This window comes from Diabrotica undecimpunctata, chromosome 5 (assembly GCF_040954645.1).
Source record: "Diabrotica undecimpunctata isolate CICGRU chromosome 5, icDiaUnde3, whole genome shotgun sequence".
NCBI lineage: Eukaryota > Metazoa > Arthropoda > Insecta > Coleoptera > Chrysomelidae > Diabrotica > Diabrotica undecimpunctata.
Genome location: NC_092807.1, coordinates 140588833 through 140610101, shown reverse-complemented (window position 1 = coordinate 140610101; position 21269 = coordinate 140588833). Strand labels below are relative to the sequence as shown.

At 33.4% G+C, this 21269-nt stretch overlaps 1 protein-coding gene across 6 annotated transcripts in view; it reads left to right on the top strand.

Moving 5' to 3' along the window:
- Positions 1-21269, top strand: part of Klc (kinesin light chain) — a 105297-nt gene that overhangs the window by 61016 nt on the left and 23012 nt on the right. For all 6 annotated transcript variants that reach the window (XM_072532847.1, XM_072532848.1, XM_072532844.1 and 3 more), the window contains one exon: positions 12462-12688. In XM_072532847.1, the coding sequence (XP_072388948.1) occupies positions 12462-12688 (227 nt within the window). The remainder of the gene's footprint in view (positions 1-12461; positions 12689-21269) is intronic.

Genomic DNA, 21269 nt, shown 5'->3' with positions numbered 1-21269 from the left:
ACCTGATATGCTTCCTATAGAAATCCTAAAAATTCTAGATGAGAAGCACATTGATGTTTTAGTGACACTCTTGAACCAAATTTATAGTTCAGGCGTATTACCCAAAGAGTGGTTAACATCTATTTTTATTTGTCTCCCTAAAAAGAAAAACGCAAGAGAATGCAGCGATTACCGCACCATTAGCTTAATGTCTCATACGCTAAAGTTACTACTTAAAGTCATCCATAACCGAATATATCACAAACTGGACATAGACGTTAATAATACACAATTTGGTTTTCGCAAAGGCCTAGGAACACGTGAAGCTCTTTTTTCACTTAATATACTAATACAAAGATGCCTGGACGTCAATCAAGATATATACGCATGTTTTATTGACTATAATAAAGCATTCGATAAAGTACGACATAAACATTTAATGAATGTCCTGAAATCAAAGAAGATTGACTACAACGACCTCAGGATCATATCAAATTTATACTATAAACAGCGAGCAAAAGTACGTGTTAACGAACAGCTGTCAGAAGAAATCGAAATTAGATGTGGAGTAACACAGGGATGCGTATTGTCGCCAATTCTTTTCAACGCCTACTCCGAAGAGGTCCTGAAAAAAGCTCTTGAGGGTGAAACAGCTGGAATAAAGGTAAATGGAGTTCCCATTAACAACATTAGATATGCGGACGACACTGTGATTTTAGCCGAAAACATTGAAGATCTTCAGAGACTGGTGACCAGAATAGCAGAGTATGGAAAAGAGTATGGTCTAACAATGAATGTCAAGAAGACGAAATTTATGAGAATATCGAAAACTCAAAGAAATAACGAGAATCTTCTAATAAACGAAACCAACGTCGAACAAGTGGACAAATATGCATACCTGGGAACAATGATTAACTCCACAAATGATTACAATCAGGAGATAAAAATAAGAATAGAAAAGGCCAGAGCAAATTTCAACAAAATGAAAAGAGGTCTATGTACCAGGGTTTTAAAACTGGAACTAAGAGTTAGGTTGGCGAGGTGCTATGTTTTTTCGACCTTATTTTATGGAATGGAATCTTGGACCTTGAATGCTACATCAATGAAAAAACTGGAATCATTTGAGCTGTGGGTGTACAGAAGAATTCTGAAAATATCATGGACAGAACACGTCACAAACAAAGAGGTTCTGAGAAGGATGAACAAAGAAATGGAAATTTTAAATTCAATAAAAACAAAAAAATTGGAATATCTCGGACATATTACACGTGGAGAGAAATACACCTTGCTCCAACTGATCATGCAGGGAAAGATCCAAGGAAAGAGAAGCATAGGGAGGCGTAGAATGTCATGGCTGCGCAACCTGAGAGAGTGGTACGGATGTACATCAAATGAACTTTTCAGAGCAGCCGTCTCAAAAGTTCGAATAGCTATGATGATTGCCGACCTCCGCCGCGGAGATGGCACTTGAAGAAGAAACAGGGCATACCTAATTTACTTCAGCCACTTAGCTAGAAGAACGGGGACCATGCAACTATTGGTAGTGGAAGGAAAGGTAGAAGTCCAAAGACAAGACGAAGATCTCCAACACCATGGACAGACCAAATGGAGACAGCAATCTAATAATAGTTAGAGTGTCACCACGCCCTGACTAGGCCTCAAGGAATGAGGAGGACGGACGTGCCATAGTAGCTGAAAATATTGGGTTCTTCGGCCATGTTATTAGAAGAAATAGTTTGGTAAGACTTTGGGGGCCTAGTCCACGAGAAAAAAAGTCGAGAAAGATCACCAACCAGATAACAGATCTTATTACGAAACTGACAGTACAAGAGATTTCACAAGCTACTCACTGAGAAGAAGAAGAGAAATTGAATTATACAATACTTTGAATTTCGAATTTTGTTTGATTCCATAGTAGACTAAACATTTTTCAATATATTCTCCTACTCTCATTGATTCAAGAGACTAGATTTTTTTACTTTCTGCAACTTTAATTTGCAACTGTGTTGTATATTCTGTCAATAAATTCTGTAGTTTTTTCATTTCTTGTAGATGAAGTGTGTATATTAATTGGAATAAATGAATAAACTATTACTATTTTCTAGATACAAGGAGTGTCTAGATCTCGATACATCTTCGGCTTATCGGCTATCTTTAAAACGTATAATCTACTTAAAAATATGTTTACGCGATAATCATTCATTGCCATACAGTTTTTTGAATAAATTATAATTCTCCAGTAGCGATTTTTCCAAGTTTAATCTAAAATTTAACAATTGTTGCTCTGCTGTTACACTTAACATTTTTCCGGCAAAACAGTTAATACTGTATTTTAAAGAGAAGGCTCCACGCTAAGTAGTTATCGTCGCTGAGTTTTGGTACATTGTTCTTCTGTTATAGCAGTGCAGCGTTGGTCTCATTATTTTTTTACTACACACCTCGTATTTCTGATCTTCTTAGGTTGCCTGTCTATTTCGAATGTTGGATCATTCTGGCTATGATGACTTTGTTGCTTGCTATACGGAATAGCTGTGTTGAGATCTTTTTATATCATGCTCTCAGGTTAGCAAGCCAGGATATTCTTTTTCGTCCTGGGGCCCTTTTTCCTTTAATTTTACCTTGCAAAATGCATTGGAGTAGCTCATATTTGCCATGATTCCTCATTATATGTCCCAAATACTGCAGCTTTTACGGCCCTTCACAATGTTGACCATATCAGCGGTTGTGTTCATCCTCCGTAGTACTTCTTCATTGGTGACTTTGTCTGTCCATGGCTTCAGGATCCTTCTGTATAACCATAGCTCAAAAGCTTGAAGTTTTGATAGAGTTCAATGTCCACGTTTCTACTCCGTACAGAAGCACTGAGTACACGTAACATTTAAAGAGTCTTATTTTTGGTTCTAGGGTGAGGTCATGGCTCTTGAACACAGAGCTCATAGCCAAGAATGCACTTTTTGCCTTTCGATTCGACATTTAATCTCTTGTGTATTGTCCCACGATTTCTGATCTAACGGATCACAATCTAATAAAAGTAGGGACTATTTATATTAGATGTGGTTAATTTTTTATGTACAGTATTTATATTTTAGAATTATATTTTTACAACGGAACATGAAAGGCATATATATATATATATATATATATATATATATATATATATATATATATATATATATATATAATATATATATATATATATATATATATATATAAGAATTACTGGATATTAGTGACTGTCAATATAAACAAACAACACAGTTTATTAGGGTTGCAGTCAGAAAATTGGCCGGGATGTTAATGAAGCACTCTTATGACTTTTCGTCTAGCTTTCGGAATCGTTTTGTTCCTTTTTCAAGACACTATAATTAGAAAAAAGTGTAAGTATTTATAAAATATCACAAATCTTCAGTGCAACTTACTAGTCGTTGAGATTATTTACAAAAGCATAGACACTCAACATTAATAACAACACACATAAAATATAAAATAGTGGACAAAATACATTTAAAATTCTTTAAAATTTAGGTACAAGTAGTAAAAATTTTGTTGTCATCTTTTACTAGTGTGTTTTAACTCTGGCACATAGAGAACAAAAAGAAAAAATCCTATGATTAAAAAGTAATTAGGTGTATTTAATATCATGTTTCTTTTTAAGAAATACTAGAGGCCCATCTTAGGTGATTTTAATTTTTAAACCTGTCTTAATGGTATGCAACATGTTATGCATATAACTATAATTTGTGTGGGTACGGGTACAGGTAGATATTAATTTTATTTTGGATGTTTTTCCAGTAAGTAACAATAAATGTTGCTCAGTTTATCTATGTCTGACTTTTTATTGATGCAAGATGTACTTGATTTTATGGAACACATTTCCAAGAAAACACGTTTTGAATGGTTCTTTTCCTTTGCCAAAATACAGGAATCCTCGAAATTAAATTCATGTTTCAACGTTAATGCATGTTCTGTCAATGCACATGCATTTATTTTTTTGGTTTTTATATCGCTACGATGTGAGATCACCCTACTGTGAAAATTACGAGATGATTCTCCTATATATATTTTGTTGCAATTATTACACGGTATAGAATAAACAATATTCGATGACTCCTGTATTGTGAAAGGATCTTTTGTTTTTGTGTACAACTTCGATATCGTTTTCACATTTTTGGTTGTAATTTTTAAATCACTAACATTTTTGAAGATGTTCATTAGCTTCGGTGTCAAAACTGGAATGTAAGGTAGGCAACCATAAGTTATTTTGGATGGTATCACTGATGTGTTCTGTGTCAATGTCAATTGTCGGACCTCATTGTTATGAAAATTTTGGTTGTCAGAAAAATGCGAAGGAAACGGAGAACCGAAAATGAGTTTATTTAACAGCCCTATAGGGTCTGAGATCTATATTACAAGAGAACTCCTATCTCATGCTTTTGTAAATAATCTCAACGACTAGTAAGTTGCACTGAAGATTTGTGATATTTTATAAATATTTACACTTTTTTCTAATTATAGTGTCTTGAAAAAGGAACAAAACGATTCCGAAAGCTAGACGAAAAGTCATAAGAGTGTTTCATTAACATCCCGGCCAATTTTCTGACTGCAACCCTAATAAACTGTGTTGTTTGTATATATATATATATATATATATATATATATATATATATATATATATATATATATATATATATATATATATATATATATATATATATATATATATTTCAAATACTTAACTCAAATTCATTTTAAAATTCATTTCAAATTCATTCATTCATATTAACTCAAATATTTGGGTGTGCAGCGGAAGATAGGACAAAGAAGTACTCTTTTTAGTCTACCAAGCTTTCGCAAATCTTTATTTGCATCATCAGGGTGGTACAATAAACAAAATTAGTACAAAATACAGAAAAAGAAATACAATAAACAAGAAAGATATACAATATCTCTCCTACTTCTAAAATAAGTCTTTTTACCTTTTCTTTTTTAAGAAGTTCAGCGTCTATCAGGTATACTATTACCTTTACATTGTTATCATTTAAGATCTAACGTTCTATCGTTTTAAGTTGGCAGTAACGAATTCACAACCAATTCTTTTGTTTCTGATAAAAATATTTTTATTTTGTGACTAAGTACATGTTCTGTAATTATTTTAACATAATTTTATTTAAGTGTTTATGTATATGTGTTTTAAAGTATTTTAAATATGTGTTTGTTAAAGAACGTTTTCTAAAAACAATTTTGGATAGTTTTCGCCATCATTTGTAGGGGTCAAATGAGTTGCTCATTTCATTTGATAAACATCACGACAACTAACCTCAATTGGTGTAAGATGCAAATTAATTATTTTTCTGTATTTTGTACTAATTTTGTTTATTGTAGCACCCTGATGATGCAAATAAATATTTGCGAAAGCTTGATAGACTAAAAAGAGTACTTCTTTGTCCTATCTTCCGCTGCATACCCAAATATTTTAGTTTTGTATTCTATTTGATCAGCGTTGATTACAAGCGTTTATCGCTTTTTCATATATATCGCTATATATATATATATATATATATATATATATATATATATATATATATATATATATATATATATATATATATATATATATATATAATCGGGGAAGAAATATTAACTTAGATACGAAACAGGTCCATCAAAAACTATATATTTTTTTACTTAAGTGAAAGTATTTCTGGTAGCTTTCTTATTAAGGCTGTTATTGTGTAGCATAGTGTACCTATTGCATGCAGAATGGGACAGGGAGCAATATATGAACATAGTTCCTTTTTTACTGGTGATAAGTTTTATAACGAAAGGTTAAAGAAGAATCGTGTTGTTTTTATGTGTTTTATACATAATGATCACTAGATTAAATATTTTTAACTATCTTTGTCTTTTTTTATTTTTCTGTCAACCTAATATAGTAAAACTTCGATATAATGTTTTATTTTTTTTTTGTTTTTTCATTTATAACGTTTTTGTATTTAAACTTAAAAACACTTCAATACTGCAAAATATGATTTTTCCACTGTTACAATCCCTTGTATATAACTTTTAAGTGTAGGATCTATATTTTATACAGGGTGTCCCGGAAAATAATGCGTTCCTTAATGGTATGGGCTGAGTGCAGTATTTAAAACAAAAAAGTCTTACATTTTTTATAAAGTTTTTACAAAAACATTTTTTTATAAAGTCAACCGTTTTCAAAAAAAAATATATTAATTTTAATCCATTTGATTAGTGTCCACAGAAAAGCAAATACAGCCGGCAACGTTGCACTCCAAAAAGGTATGGGTAGAATGCACCATTTAAAAGAAAACTGTCTTATAAATTCTTTTCTAAAGTCATCTGTTGGCAACCCCACAGTTTAATTTATGTTGATACAGAGAAGGTACATTATTTGTAAACAGTCGTAATTACCCGTAGCTCAAGAATAAATCGTATTGTCATATTTTCGTTTCGCGAGTATCACGATATGTTAATTACGTACGGTGAATCTCACTGTGACAGTAATAGTTCTGTTAGACTTTATGTTGAACGCTATCCCGAACGACAACATCCTAATACCCGAAGTTTTGTGAACGTGTCCCAAAGGTCATTAGAGACTGGTTGTGTGGTACCTAAAAACAGCTAGCGATAGAACACGAAGTAACCGTAGACTAAATGCAGAAGATGTGATTTTGGATATAGTCCGTAATAATCTTAGAGAACCCGACTTGTGGCTAGAATGGTTGGCATTTCAAAAGACATTGTTCACAACACATTTACGGAACAACTATTACATCCTTATCATTACCAACGACTGCAAGATTTACACCAAGGCGATTTACCTCGAAGATTAAGATTTTGTAGATGGTTTCAAAACTAAATCGCCAGAGAACCCGAATTTCCGTGCAGTGTTGTGTGCAGATGAAGCTTGTTTTACGAGAAATGATGTGTTTAATTTTCACAATTGTCACGTGTGGAATGATGAAAACCTGTATGCTATACGTAGAACAAATTTTCAAAAACAATTTAGTATAAATCTGATTGGATCGTACGAACTTCCTAGAAGATTGAATGGAGAAACCTATTTAAATTTTTTGCAGCATGTTCTACCGATACTTCTTGAAGACGTTCTGTTACAAATACGCTCTGAAATGTGGTTTCTTCATGACGGGGCTCCAGCACATTTTACGAGACATATCAAAAATTTCCTCGACATCACTTATCCTCGTCGTTGGATCGGTAGAAATCTGTGGCCACCCAGAACGCCAGAATGCATTGTTATGGACTTTTATTTTTGGGGACATCTAAAATCATTAGTATACGACAACCAGGATGAAATTAAAACAGCAGCTCAATTGCGACAACGAATTTTTGATGCTGCTGAAATAATCCGACATAATTTACATACTTATAATATTAAGAATAATTGGATTACTCGAATAAATTCATGTATCTGTGCAAATGGTGACCACTTGGAACATTTATTGTAATAATAATTTTTCATTTAAGTAAAAACAGTATTCAAACCTTAATTATTAAATATTTAATAAAAACAAATATGCTTTTTCTCTATAACTGTTATCAGTATCAATACATAAAATGCTTAACGATCGAGATTCATGATAGCTGATTTACTGTAATTAACGAATGATAACAAGGAACGCAACGTTGCCGGCTGTATTTGCTTTAATGGATTAAAATTAATAATTTTTTTTTTTTTTTTTGAAAAAGGTTGACTTTATAAAAAAATGTTTATAAGACTTTTTTGTTTTAAATGCTGCATCAGCCCACTATCGTTAAGGTTGAAGTGTTAGTTTCGGAGTATAAAAGTTATTACAAATGTTGTGTAAGTAATTGCTGTAAAACATCTCGTAATAACTTTACATTCCATCGTTCTCCTTCTTAAAACTCAAACATGTGCAACCAGTGGCTGAAGGTATTGAACCTAACCACAAAAATTGGAAACAACATATATGCAACAATAGTTTATTACTCTTACACTTTATTAACTCTGATAGGTACTGATTTTAATTGTTTTATTTTATAATTTTATATGTTTGGTGTGCTAAACATTATATCGAAGTTTTTCTGCTTTTTCTTAATTCTTCTTTTTCTTCCCACAGTTTAAGCTTAATTATTAAGTCATTTCAATTCAGTGAATTTGTTATTTAAAAAAATTAAGCTTAAATCATAGTTCTAAAATCGAATTTATCTACTAGCGAATTTGATTTAATGGCATATTAGATGACATGTAATGTTCATTTATGACGTTTCACCAGGTAAGGTATATAAACTTGATAAGGTAAATATCCTACATAATCATTAACTGGTGGGTGGTGTTCATTTGAATGGGTAATGATGTTATACAATCATCAAATCTATGCACGCTACGACTGAATAATTAAACTTTCAAAATCAATTTATTGTATCGCAAAGAATAGTTACATCAAAAATTGTTAAGTTTAAAAAAGTATTAAAATGAAACTACAATAAATAAAAATAATTTTGCAAAAAAACAGTTGGCACAAAGTTAGAAATTAATTTTTTCCATTCAACCATTTGGAGATGATAAAAAATAGGTATTTGTTCATTTTATAATTTTTACAAGGAATATTATATCGATAACGTCCACTATGTAAATAATTTAGTTAGATTTAATAATAATCAAAGATATTGCTATATCGAATTAAAACATTATACAGCAATCTATACGATATCACTATCTACTCTATGTTTTCAAAGATTGTCAATTTAGTCCCTTTTACTACTGTCTTTAACTACATTTTCCATTGAGCTTCTGAACGTTCAAGTTTTTTACCTGATTTTTTCATGAAAGCGGTCTGTTGTAAACCGGTCGTACTGTAGTCTCCCAAATGTGTGTTCCGCCTGATTTCATCCATGATCATAGTGAAGAGCATGGGGCTTAATGAATCCCCTTGTCTTATTCCGCTGCCTATTTCTATTGGTTCTGTAAGTTGTCCATCTATTCTGACTTCCATGTTGTCGTTTTGGTAGATGTTTTCGATAATTTTTATAATATTTAGGAGAACTTCTGTATTATACAGAAGATTGATTACATATTTGAGTCTGACTCTGTCAAACGCTTTCTTTAGTTCAGACACAGAAATGCTGGTCTATTATACTCTAGTCAGAACATTAATTGGTAAGTAGTTTAATTCGAGAATATCTACCGAGATGACTTTATAATTGAAGCACAGATCTAAAGTACGAAATAAGGATATTATTTATACTGAATATTTTCCAGTTGTCTCCATGTTAGCTACTCATGTAAGTAATTATAATATTTATTATATACATGAACAGTATTTTTGGGGGCATTATTGATTTCTGATACTATTTTCATTCGCCATCTTACTAATTAGTCGAATTAGCAACAGCTTCCATCTTTTGTGAAATTCATGTAAAGGAGAGTAGGCTTTCATGGCCAGTTTTTTGTAAAATAGTGTGTTCGGGGTTTGTAGGCTGTGGTGTGTAACTATTTACTGGGTCATACTCTCCATCTCATCCAAATTATATTGTGAATACCTCTCTCTTGTTTTAAGCGTTCTCTCGGTGTATATTCTTATATTTATTATTTTAGTCTCTTTATTTCACTAGCACGTGCGTTGAAACACATCTGGTGATGACTCTACATCATCGGTGCTTCACCGGTTTGCAGACTAGCGCCTCAAATTGATTGCATAACAGAATGGAAGAGCTTTTGGTCCCCATAATAGTGGACAAAATCCCACAAAGCTTGTCTGCTTTTACCACTTTCTTACAAGTTTCGCCCTGTTTGGTTTAAAGTTTAAAACTTCTTCACATAATTTTATTGCTTTCCTTTTCCGTGGCCCCTTGAGGACTATGCCCTCGACCATACCTGCCATCAGATCTAGCCTATGCTTCTTATATATTCTTCGACTTGATCACATATGCAGTACGCAACAATGATAAGGTTTTCCCTGTTCCGTACTACCACTAGCATTGCGAGATCATCCACGAATGCGATATCCTCTCTGTATATCGATTAGCATCCCTCTATCACGATCTCCCTCTCTTTCGGGTAATTCAGTATCAAATTCATCAAATAACTCGGACACATTCTCTTTTGTACGGTCCTCATTACTTCTTGTTATTGTTAAATATTAAAAACATTCCGAACGTTTAGTAAAGTATCGATAGCTTATTTCTGGTCAGCCGCCATCCCACGCAACTGGCGAAACACCTACATCGCTACATCCATCGTGCTCCTGTTCTTTCTGATACCTTACTTTCTCGGTGAGAGACCTCCCGACTCATCCCTGACAGTGTCGATTCTTCCTTTTAGCATCCTCTCATACAGTTTAGCTATGCACTACAGAATATATACTTCTCTTTCCCCTTTGTTAGTCGCACGAACTTACTATTTATCGGGAACCGTTGTGCCTCAAGCAATGAGCTCATGTGTTAAAAAAGCCATGCAGGCTCCTGATTACCAATGCGTTTTACCGCTGCTGTGTTACATCGAGACAGGAGCAAATATTTAGTTCAATATCAGTTATTAAAGAATTTGGGCACCTTATACTAAAACTTACATTAATAATTTTTAGGGTGTGTCCTAACTTTTCATACTTTATTGTGGGATCCGGTAACATAGTCGTTTTTGAGCTGTAATTGATAATTGTGTAGTTAGTCAAAAAAAACTTTCAAGTAGTTTATTACAAAGTTTTATGAATAATATTAAGAAAGGTTCCTAAAAACATGAATTTAGTTGATGGTTTCATAGCTCCCGCTCCTATATAGTGCTTTCGATATCATGCCTTGTAAAGAGGCTTTCTTATTTCAGTTTCCCGAACATTTATTAATTATTTAAGTTTTATATATTACAAACTATTTTTGAAGGAGACTTCAGATGCATACCTGATGATCAATATATATATTGTAAATTATATAAAGAGGGTTCAGTTTCCCAAAAATTTATTGATTATTTAAGTTTAATAGATCTTTTGAGATTAGCCTTTATTATAGTACAGTCGTCAGAGATTTGATCTCTAAATATCATATGGCCAAGCTGAATTTTGCCAAGAATGTCTATTTAAAAAAAAAAGTTTACCACTCCTACCTCACTGACCAACAAAACGCCCCCTCGTAGTGGGAAAAACGGAAAAAATCGAAATATTTCAAATGCCTCACATTTGTTGCCAAAACTCAAAACCGAAGTTTTATACTATAGACTTTAAAGATTAGGTTCTAACAATGGAAATTCCATAGTGACTGGTCAATGAAAGTTATGCATTTTATTGATCTCATGAGAATCATAAAAAATGGCAAAAATCGCGCAACTCTATTTACGTGACCAAACACAAAAAATGTATACGAAAACTACACTCTTCACCTTTAAAACGCATTCTGATCAAGACACTCTGATCAAAAGATATGGAATTTTTACCGTTGAGTTGACAAACTTCACCTTCAAAATCTCTGGTCGATTCAATCGTTGTTCGTTCTACATAAAAAGTGATTTTTGTTCAAAATTATCTAAACTACATGTTTTATTTGAAACATTTTTTTCTACGGTGTAGAGATTCTTGGTAAATCGATGTTTTCCATTTTTCCCCCCTACGAGGGGGTTTTAAAAGACAGCCGTGGGGTGGAAGTGGCAAACTTTTTTGCATTTTTTTTTGTTTCCCAAAATAGACATTCTCAGCAAAAATTATTATTCTAAGCAAAAAGAAATATTAGACGCCGACTCTATATTTATACAAATGACGGGCAAGAACCGATCAGTGAGGGCAAGAGACTTGACCATTCTCCTAAAGGCTGGAAATCTAGATTTAATTAGGAAGACGTTTCTTCCTGATTAAATTTCGGAGAGGCATTCGATCGGGAAGTCGAAACGTCAAGGAATAAAAAATTTGTTGGTTTATTTTTAAAAAAGTTGTGATTTAGTTAATATATAACATACATCTAATGAATTGATAAGGATAAGAAAGCATATACGAATATAAAATTGATAACTGGTTATGTAGAAATATAAGATACCTCAATGTTTACTAATAATGTACTGTTTTTAGAATTTTTAGGCCATGGTCTGAAAGTATTTTTTCTTGACGTTTTGTATGGGACTCTGACAGACATTATTAAAGACAATGATCAACATTCCACATCGCCTTGTAGTACCTTACAAAACGTCAGGAAAAATACTGTAATTGCAACATGCCGGTTCTTAAAGTCTACACTCTATTTTTACTGCATTTTTATCAACCATTTGAGGTTAATAATATTGCAACCTAATGTGCTTATACAATATTGATTAAGATTGATACGATATTAATAAGATTTTTGGCGACGTTGTCATTTAAAATATCTAATACTCTTGACATCAATCAATGCACAATTACTGATACATTTGTTTAATTGCTTTAAAATATTATAATAAGTTTCTTTGTAAGTTTGGTGTACAACATCGCTGTTTCGTAATGTGAAAATTTTATATCCAATTTTAGGTGAAAACAAACCTATTTGGCAAGTAGCTGAAGAACGTGAAGAAAACAAGGCGAAAAACAAGGAAAACGTACCGTATGGAGAATACGGCGGATGGCACAAAGCGGCGAAAGTAGACTCCCCCACTGTAACAACAACTCTTAAAAATCTTGGCGCGTTATACAGACGTCAGGGTAAATATGAGGCTGCCGAGACTTTAGAAGATTGTGCCTTGCGCAGTCGAAAAGAGGTAAGTAGTCTGTTTTTGTCTAAAATATTAAATTTTATTTAAATAAGAGATACTAAAAATAATTCACGTCTTTCTAGTTCCTTTCTCATGAAATTTATAACCCCCTTCTTTACACATTTATGTTATCTCCCATTAAGGCAGTTATTGTTTAGATAATTGTAAATATATAATAATTCTCAACAGAGTGTTTGTACAAATATTCACCCCAATTTGTTATCGGATATACTGTTTATTCTAATAAAGCGCAATTTTTTAGGAATTGACGGGCCAAGTAAGTAAAAGATTCAGTGTATCGCACGATATTTTTGGATATGAAATTTTTAGTTTATTAGTAAACTTTGATATTTCTATAGATGAATTTAAAATGATAATGAATCACAGATGTAGATGTTTTTAGCATGAATACAATTTTCAGTTGGTAATATTTTCAATATATTGTTGAAAAAATACGTACTAAGTGAATACCATTAATTTTGATTACTGTGAATACTTTCAAAATTGATCGGATAATATAATTAATAATCATTGTCATTCTCCTTATATGACTTTATATGCGGAGTTGGCTTCCCTAATTACATTTCTCCGTAAGTTTCTTAATTGGGTCATACAAATCATCATAAGTGGCTCGACAATCCGTTGTGGATCTTGGCCTGCTCCCTCCATCTTCCGACCCTTGGAATCTGTAGGTCGTCTTTCACGTGATCAATCCATCTCATTCGTGGTCGTCCTCTGCTTCTTGTCCCCTCTGGTTTTGAAAATGTTAATCTCTTCATGTATTCTTGGTCTGACATCCTAGCAATGTGTCGATCCCATCTAAGTCCCTGCACTTTTACGAATTTCACAACATCTGGATCGGTGTATAACTGATATACACACAACGCAAAAGTCTAAGGATATTTTAATAATTTGACAATAGCAATGACAGAAATTTCATGACCATATAAATTTGCTTGTACTATAATTGTTAATACAGACACTCACTTCTTATCAAAAAAAAATTCCCAAAACATTCTTGCTTAATAGGTGAGTTAAAGATATTGCCTTTTTACCATGCACCGACAACATTTAACGTTGGACGAGATGAATAGAGCCGTGGGCCTCCTTCAAGCTGGTATGCGAAAAACTCAAGTTGCTGACCAGTTGGGTGTCTCCTAAAGCGTAGTAAGTCGTTTGTGGCGTCGGTTTAGAGACACTGGAGTCCAGCTGAGCAACATCCAGGACGTGGTCGCTCTACAACCGTCGCTCAAGACCGATATTTAATTTTAAATGCCAGAAGGCAGCCAACAATCACAGCACCCGAGCTGGTTAATGAATTACAGCTTGCACATAATGTAACAATTAGCAGCAGTACTGTGAGGAATCGTCTCCAAGAAGCCAATCTTCGTAGTCGGCGACCACTGAGATGTCCATCTTTATCAAGAGGAAATCGCGCTGCAAGATTAACCTGGTGTCAAGAGTTTCAGAATTGGACTGACAATGAGTGGGCCACAGTTTTGTTTAGTGACGAGTCTAGATATGGATTTCATCCAGATGCTCGTCGGACAAGAGTTTGGAGACGACCCGGAGATGGAGAACGATTACGACATCTTCAAGAAGTGTATGCATATAGAGATGGTACATTAATGGTATGGGGCGGAATCATGATTGGCGGAAGAACTGACCTCATTTTCCCACGTGGATTTCTCACAAGTCAGCAATATTTGGACACTATTCTTGAACCTGTTGTGCGCCCGTTTGCTGCAGCTGTTGGAGAAAATTTTTACTTTATGCATGATAATGCTCGACCACATGTTGCGCATATTGTAACAAAGTGGTTGGATAACGAGGGTATTGATGTATTGCCGTGGCCAGCACAATCACCGGACTTGAATCCCATTGAGCATGTATGGGACATGCTTCAACAAAGAATTACTCCACATATGGGCAATATCTACAATGAGTTTCAATTAAAAGAGCTTCTGAGAGAACAATGGACACAACTACCTCAAGCAGACATTAACAATGTGATTCGGAGCATGAACAGTAGATGTATAGCTGTGATAAACCAACGTGGTGGCCATACTTTATTTTAAGTTTATATTTTTTCGTATTTTTGACATTTTATGGTGGTATGTGAAACATGGGTGATTTTTAATATATTTTTTTTGCTCCAATTTTCTGTTTTTGCAATTTATGGGTTTTGACATATTAAACAACAATTTAAACTACAAATTTTGTATTATTTTTTTTAAGTTGATTACAGATAAACAAAATACGTCTATTTATAAAAATATCCCTAGACTTTTGCGTTGTGTGTAGTTCAAAGCTGTATCTTCGACGCCATAGCCCATTTTTATTTACGGCCCCAAAAATCGTTCTAAGAATTTTTCTCCCAAAAATACCAAGAAGTCTTTTATCATTTTGAGATAAGGTCCACGTTTCAGCCCCATATATCAAAACTGGTCTTGTTAAGGTCTTGTATATATTGAGTTTTACTGCACGTTTTATATTTTTATTTTTTAAACGTTTCTGGAAACCGTGAACAGTTCTGTTTGCTATTGCTATGCGTCTTTTAATTTCGTCGCTTGTCGTGTTTGTTGCGTTTACTAGCGATCCAAGATATGTGAATTCTTTGACTTGTTCAAAGGTATGGTTGTTTGTAACATGGTGCAGTTAAAACACTGCATCATGTCTCTCATACTTCTGCCCACTATAACTATATCGTCAGCGAATGCGAGAATTTGCGTCGATGTATTAAAAATAGTTCCATATATTCTAATATTTAATTGTCTGATTGCCTTTTCCAAGGCAATATTAAAGAGAAGAAACACCAGCGCGTCTCCCTGTCTTAGACCATTACTAATGTCAAAGAACGTAGAGTTTTCTCCTTCAATTCTAACGCATGAGCTTACGTTTTGCATTGTTAGTTGGGACAACTTAACTAACTTAGGTGGGATCCCAAAGTCTAGCATTGCATTATATAATGCAGTTCTTTTCACACTGTGAAAAGTCGTTGTTTTGAAGTCAACGAAGATATGGTTTGTACCTATGTTATATTCTAGTGACTTTTCTAGAATCTGTCTATGTGCTTGAATTTGATGTGTAGTTCATTTTCCAGCTGTAAATCCGCTTTAATATTGATAAACAATATCCTTTGTAAAATGTTTAAGTCTTTTAAACAATACATTGCCGAAGATTTTATACGCTGATCTCCTTTTTTAAATTAGATATTCCCTCTTTAAATCGTGCTTTAACTAAATAGTGATCATTATTTATGTTTGCTCCTCTAAAATACCTAACATCTAATAAGTTAGAGCAGTGTCTTGCATCGATGATTATATGATCTATTTGGTAAGTTCCCTTATGTATATCTTTATGGGGAAATCGTGTCCCAGCTATTACCATGTTCTTAGACATCGCAAAGTTTATAATTCTGAGACCGTTATCATTAGAGTCTACGTGTAGGCTCTCTTTTCCGATGGTGGGCGAAAATATATTCTCTCTTCCGACTTTGGCATTAAAGTCTCCTGCTATTATTTTGATGTCATTTTTTTAGGCACTCATTGTACTATGTTTGACCTTGCTGCTTACAATAAATCCGGTACCAAATTCGTGTCGGGTGTTAATACAAATATCAACCCTTTTTTTGCCGATATGTCCTGTCTAAGTATCTGCCTCCATCTGTTCTGTGATATTTCTCTTCTACTCCTCCCAGGAATGTGTAAAATAGCAATTCTTCGTATTGGGTGATTAACGTCTCGACGTTAAACACGACCAAACCATCTTTCAAACCCGTGCTCTCATTTCATCACCAATAGTTGCCACCGCTAAATTTCCCCTAGTATCCTCATATTCTTAATTTTATCATTTTCGCTAATTTTTTTCTTATTCTGTATGTATACAAGCATATTTTATCGATAAGATAAAAGATAACGTATTTTATCGATAAGGTATATTGATAAGATTTTTGGGGTACTATTCGTTACATTTTTTAAATATAGTCAAGCCATTATTGATCTTTTTTTGCTTGTTTGCCTGCCACTGCTCTTGTTCTACTCATGTCATCTACCCATCTCTTTTGAGGTCTTTCCATGCTTCTTGTTGTCCTCCTTAGTCTCCATTCTAGGATTTTCCTTGTCCATCTGTTATTATGTCCATCTTCAACTTGTTATGCAGGGTAAAGTATTTGGCAGAAGAGGACCGGGACGCCGTCGTATCTCGTGGTTGAAAAATCTCCGACAATGGTTTGGGATGACCTCAGCGGAGCTGTTTCGCAGAGCAGTCAACAAAACCATGATAGCCTTGATGATTGCCAACATCCGGACCGGATAAGGCACTGAAGAAGAAGAAGAATCTGTTATTATCACTTTTTGAGAATTACTTTCAAAAATGTTTAAATCCATGTCCTAATGACAATCTTTAGCTTTACAGTATACAAATACATTGAGACCACCATAAAAAAAAACATCACTAACTATATGTGTACTTATTAAGCGACTTAGTAATCGGAAGGTGTTTTTAAGCCAGGCGACAATCCTTTCAAAAACGCTGGTTTTGAATTCCTAATATTTTAATTATTTGATATTACCAATTGGCCAAGTTTCATCGGTGTAATATATTTTTCTTCCTGTCCTAGGTACGCGTATTGTTCATACACATATTTGATTATTAGCACAATATACACATTGATCCATAATAGTTTTCAACCTCTGTTGCCACGTATTTTGTTTGTTAATTTCCCAAATAAGCATAATTGATGTTATTTTTAGGTTTTAGCAGATAACTTAGCAATCAAGTTGATTGCTTTGTCTCATATATGCGCCTAACTATTTTGTAGCTTGTAGATTTCAAAGGGGTTAATGGACCTTTACGCACTTTGACCTGAAAAAGACACTTGCTCAAATTTGTTCCACAATTTTTAACGAACAATTATATGATCGGCGGTTTCGTTTGCACTTTCGATGAATTTGCATGTTACTTTGCCCATTTTACAGAGATGATATTCGAATGAGCCATGTCCAGTAGAACAATTGTGATTGCTATGAGTTCAGTCTTCTGAAGAGTATTATTATATAATCTTATGTGTGTGTTTGATATTTTTTACAAGAAAGTAGGTAGACTAATAGGTAGGTAGACTTAATATAGACTGAGCAGTCTGCAGAGCGTGACGACACCATCTTTTTTTGTTGTTGTTCATTGTGTCTCTGTCTTATATCAAGTAAATATAGCAGCGTCTCTTTTTGGTGGGGGAGTCAGAGAGTGAGAAGTTTCAATCTGCTAGAGAGAGACAGATCGAACAACCACAAGAGATCTTGTCATCAGCACGCGCGTATGCTCGGTCTGTGTTAATATACATGTCTATGAAAGAAACAGACCCAACCTGTCGCCATTTTTCGGAATCTAACCTAAGATGAAACTAATCTTAAACATTTTTGCTAGGTAGGCAGTAGGATATACATGTCCTTGCATTACCAGGGCTGAAAACATACCATCCTCACCAGAAGACTTGTAAATCTTAAAACTATTGATAGCACATTTGATTCCATTGTTTGCCAAGATTTGGCCGGCTAGACTCTTCGATTTTCTTAATGATCTGTATGTAGATTCATCAGTAGACTCAGTCTCTGCTTCTTATGTACCAACTTATTTTGTCAGAAATTTAGTGTTAAATTTCTGATTTCTACTTATTATATTTCTATGTCTGATAATATCGTTCATTTCTTAATAATTCGAATTGTTTCCACATATGTCCACTATTTATTATAATTATTCCATCCTAGGCCTCTATTGTTCCCTTCTCTTATAACTGCTGACTTCGTCACTCCCTCTACCAATCAGTTTTTATTACCTTTACAAGCATAGAAGAATAGATAAAGGAAAAATTGACATCTTGCTTCATTTAAATCTATTCTTCTTCTACATATTAATTGAAAATATTACCTTGATTAGGTGAAAAAATTCATTTATTGCGTATTTATTATATATATATATATATATATATATATATATATATATATATATATATAGTACGTTAAGTTTTGGATTAGATATTGCAAACTACATAAAGCGCTAAAATCGGCAACATTGCCTCGTACGAGGTAATTGTAATTCTCCGATCCCCTCCGACAATAAAGCCTTAGACTTCTAGACAGAAAACGAAAACCATTTAGTAACACATAACAACGCAAGGGATATGCATCTACGTCCGTCGATATTTGTTTTGCTTACGTATACCCGGTACATTTCTTATAACATAAACTCGATAAAAATACACTGACCATTATAAGGCGGTGAATCGGTATCGGTTTTTAATATTGTGAACAATTTTTTGTGGTTGAATTAAAAATAAAAAAGCATTTCTTTAAAAAGATAAAACAAAAAATATACTCTTATTGAAAATAAAAAATAATTCCTAATAAAAGAAGAAACAATTCTTTATGTCCTACAGAAATTATTCAAATATTTGACCTTCTACTGCTAAACAGTATCCCAGTGTGTCATAAAAACTTGGAGACTTCTCTTATTCGGTTTTTTAATTCATCCAAATTTTTGACTCCAGCCTCAGGATGATCGTAGATGATGCTTTTTAAATGTCCCCAAAAAAAGAAGTCGATGAGTGTAAGATCTGGAGATCGCGCAGACCACTTAATATCGCCTGTTCCACTAATAACTCGATTCGAGTACTGTTTTCCTAAGTACTTCCTAATTGTTTGAGCGTTGTGAACTGAACAGCCGTCTTAATTGAACCAAACATTCTCCAGATTTACATCAGGAAGATTGAGAATAGCGCGAAGAACATGATTCTGTAACAAATCGAGGCATACTATACTATTCAAGTTGCCCTCAATAAAAAAATGGACCTATTATGTGGTCTCCTAAAATGCCAGTCCAGACGTTAACTTTTTGAGGACGTTAAGTTCGGTAAACAACACTTCTGTGCTGGTTTTCCGGCACCCAATACCTCTCAATAGAAGGATTGTGTCTCCCTACTAACGAAACAGAAGATTCATCAGTAAATAAAATGTTTTTAATAAAATTGGGTTCATCATTAGCCTTCGTTATTAGAGTTTCACAAAACTCCATTCTTCGAAAGTAGTCGTCTGGATAAAGCTGCTGCGTTTTCGAATATTTAAAATTCTTGTAAACGTGCTTTTTCCATACTTTCGTTACAGTAACATTACTAACATCTCACTTTCTAGCAACGCTTCTACTTGAACATGTTGCATCTACCTCGATTGTAGCACAAACGGTATTCTTTTTCTGGTGACACTTCTTGAGCGTGACATTTTCTGCAATTTTTGAGGCAATAACAACTTTAAAAGTTTTAACAATATTATGTACGAAAGGAATTGGCCCCCCCCTCAAAAAACACAGAAAATAAATTTACACACTGTTGTCCAGAATTACCACCATCAAACCATTTTATTATTTGAACCTTTTCTGGTGGCGTATAAACATACATGTTGTTTACAAAAATAAATTAAAAATCTGCGCTCTTATTGCTTTAAACAACCACTTTATAATGGCATATTATTGGCGACGGGGCAACGGAAAGTCGACGGCGCGCACTGTTGTGATTTATAGAGTGTATATCTAATTTAAAACTTAACTTTAATAAGTATATATATATATATATATATATATATATATATATATATATATATATATATATATATATATATATATATATATATATATAATTTCAGATTGAATTTGAAAGTTATGATTTTAAAGAATGCTGTTTATCTTTAATGAACATACAATAGTTGTTAAAATTGTGAAATGGTGATGACTTTTATTTATATATATTCAAATTAATGCATTGGATGCCCTTGAGTATACATTATTTTAAATCATCGTTTGTTTGTGGTACTTTTGCCGTTTGTCTGATAGGTTTATTGAGTGACAAAATGATCGAGTTTAATTTAGAAAAGTTGAACGAATCATCAGTAATGTCCGAGTTCACATGTAGAAAAAAAAATATATGAAACACTGAAAAATTATGTTACAATAGACAAAAAAGTTTGATTTTGTATTCTGTAACTCAAAGTTTTTGTAACTTTGTAAGTTTTTAGTGAAAAGATCTGGATTACTGAAGTTCAGTTTTGTAGAGCTCTAAGAAGAGTAATCTTTCTACTTGCCTGTGGTCTGGAATATTTTGTCCAAAAGGTTACTACACTTTTTCTATTTTTTATATTTCTACAAGATTCTTTTTTTCATTTTCGGGCTTCCTCTGCTATGCTGCTTTTTGTATACCGCAACATATTTCTAGTCTAATAAAAGTGTTACTCGCTTCTTTAACAAAACTATCAACAAGTTTATTACCAGCAATTTCTTTATGCTTTGGCATCATAACAAAGTTAAGTTGTTATGATTTTTTCAGACACTCATGTGCACAAAAATCCTTTACGTGAGTGGTGTAACGATGGATCAATTTTGGATGGTGAATAGAATTGTGCTATGATGAGTTCCAATTCTGTCTTTGAGCCGAAGATGGCTGCAGAAGACTACAGCTATTACAGAGAGGACCTAGAAAAGTTACAATTTACTGTAGAATAGCATACAGTTCTTATGGAGACATAACATATAGTAGAAGGTTACC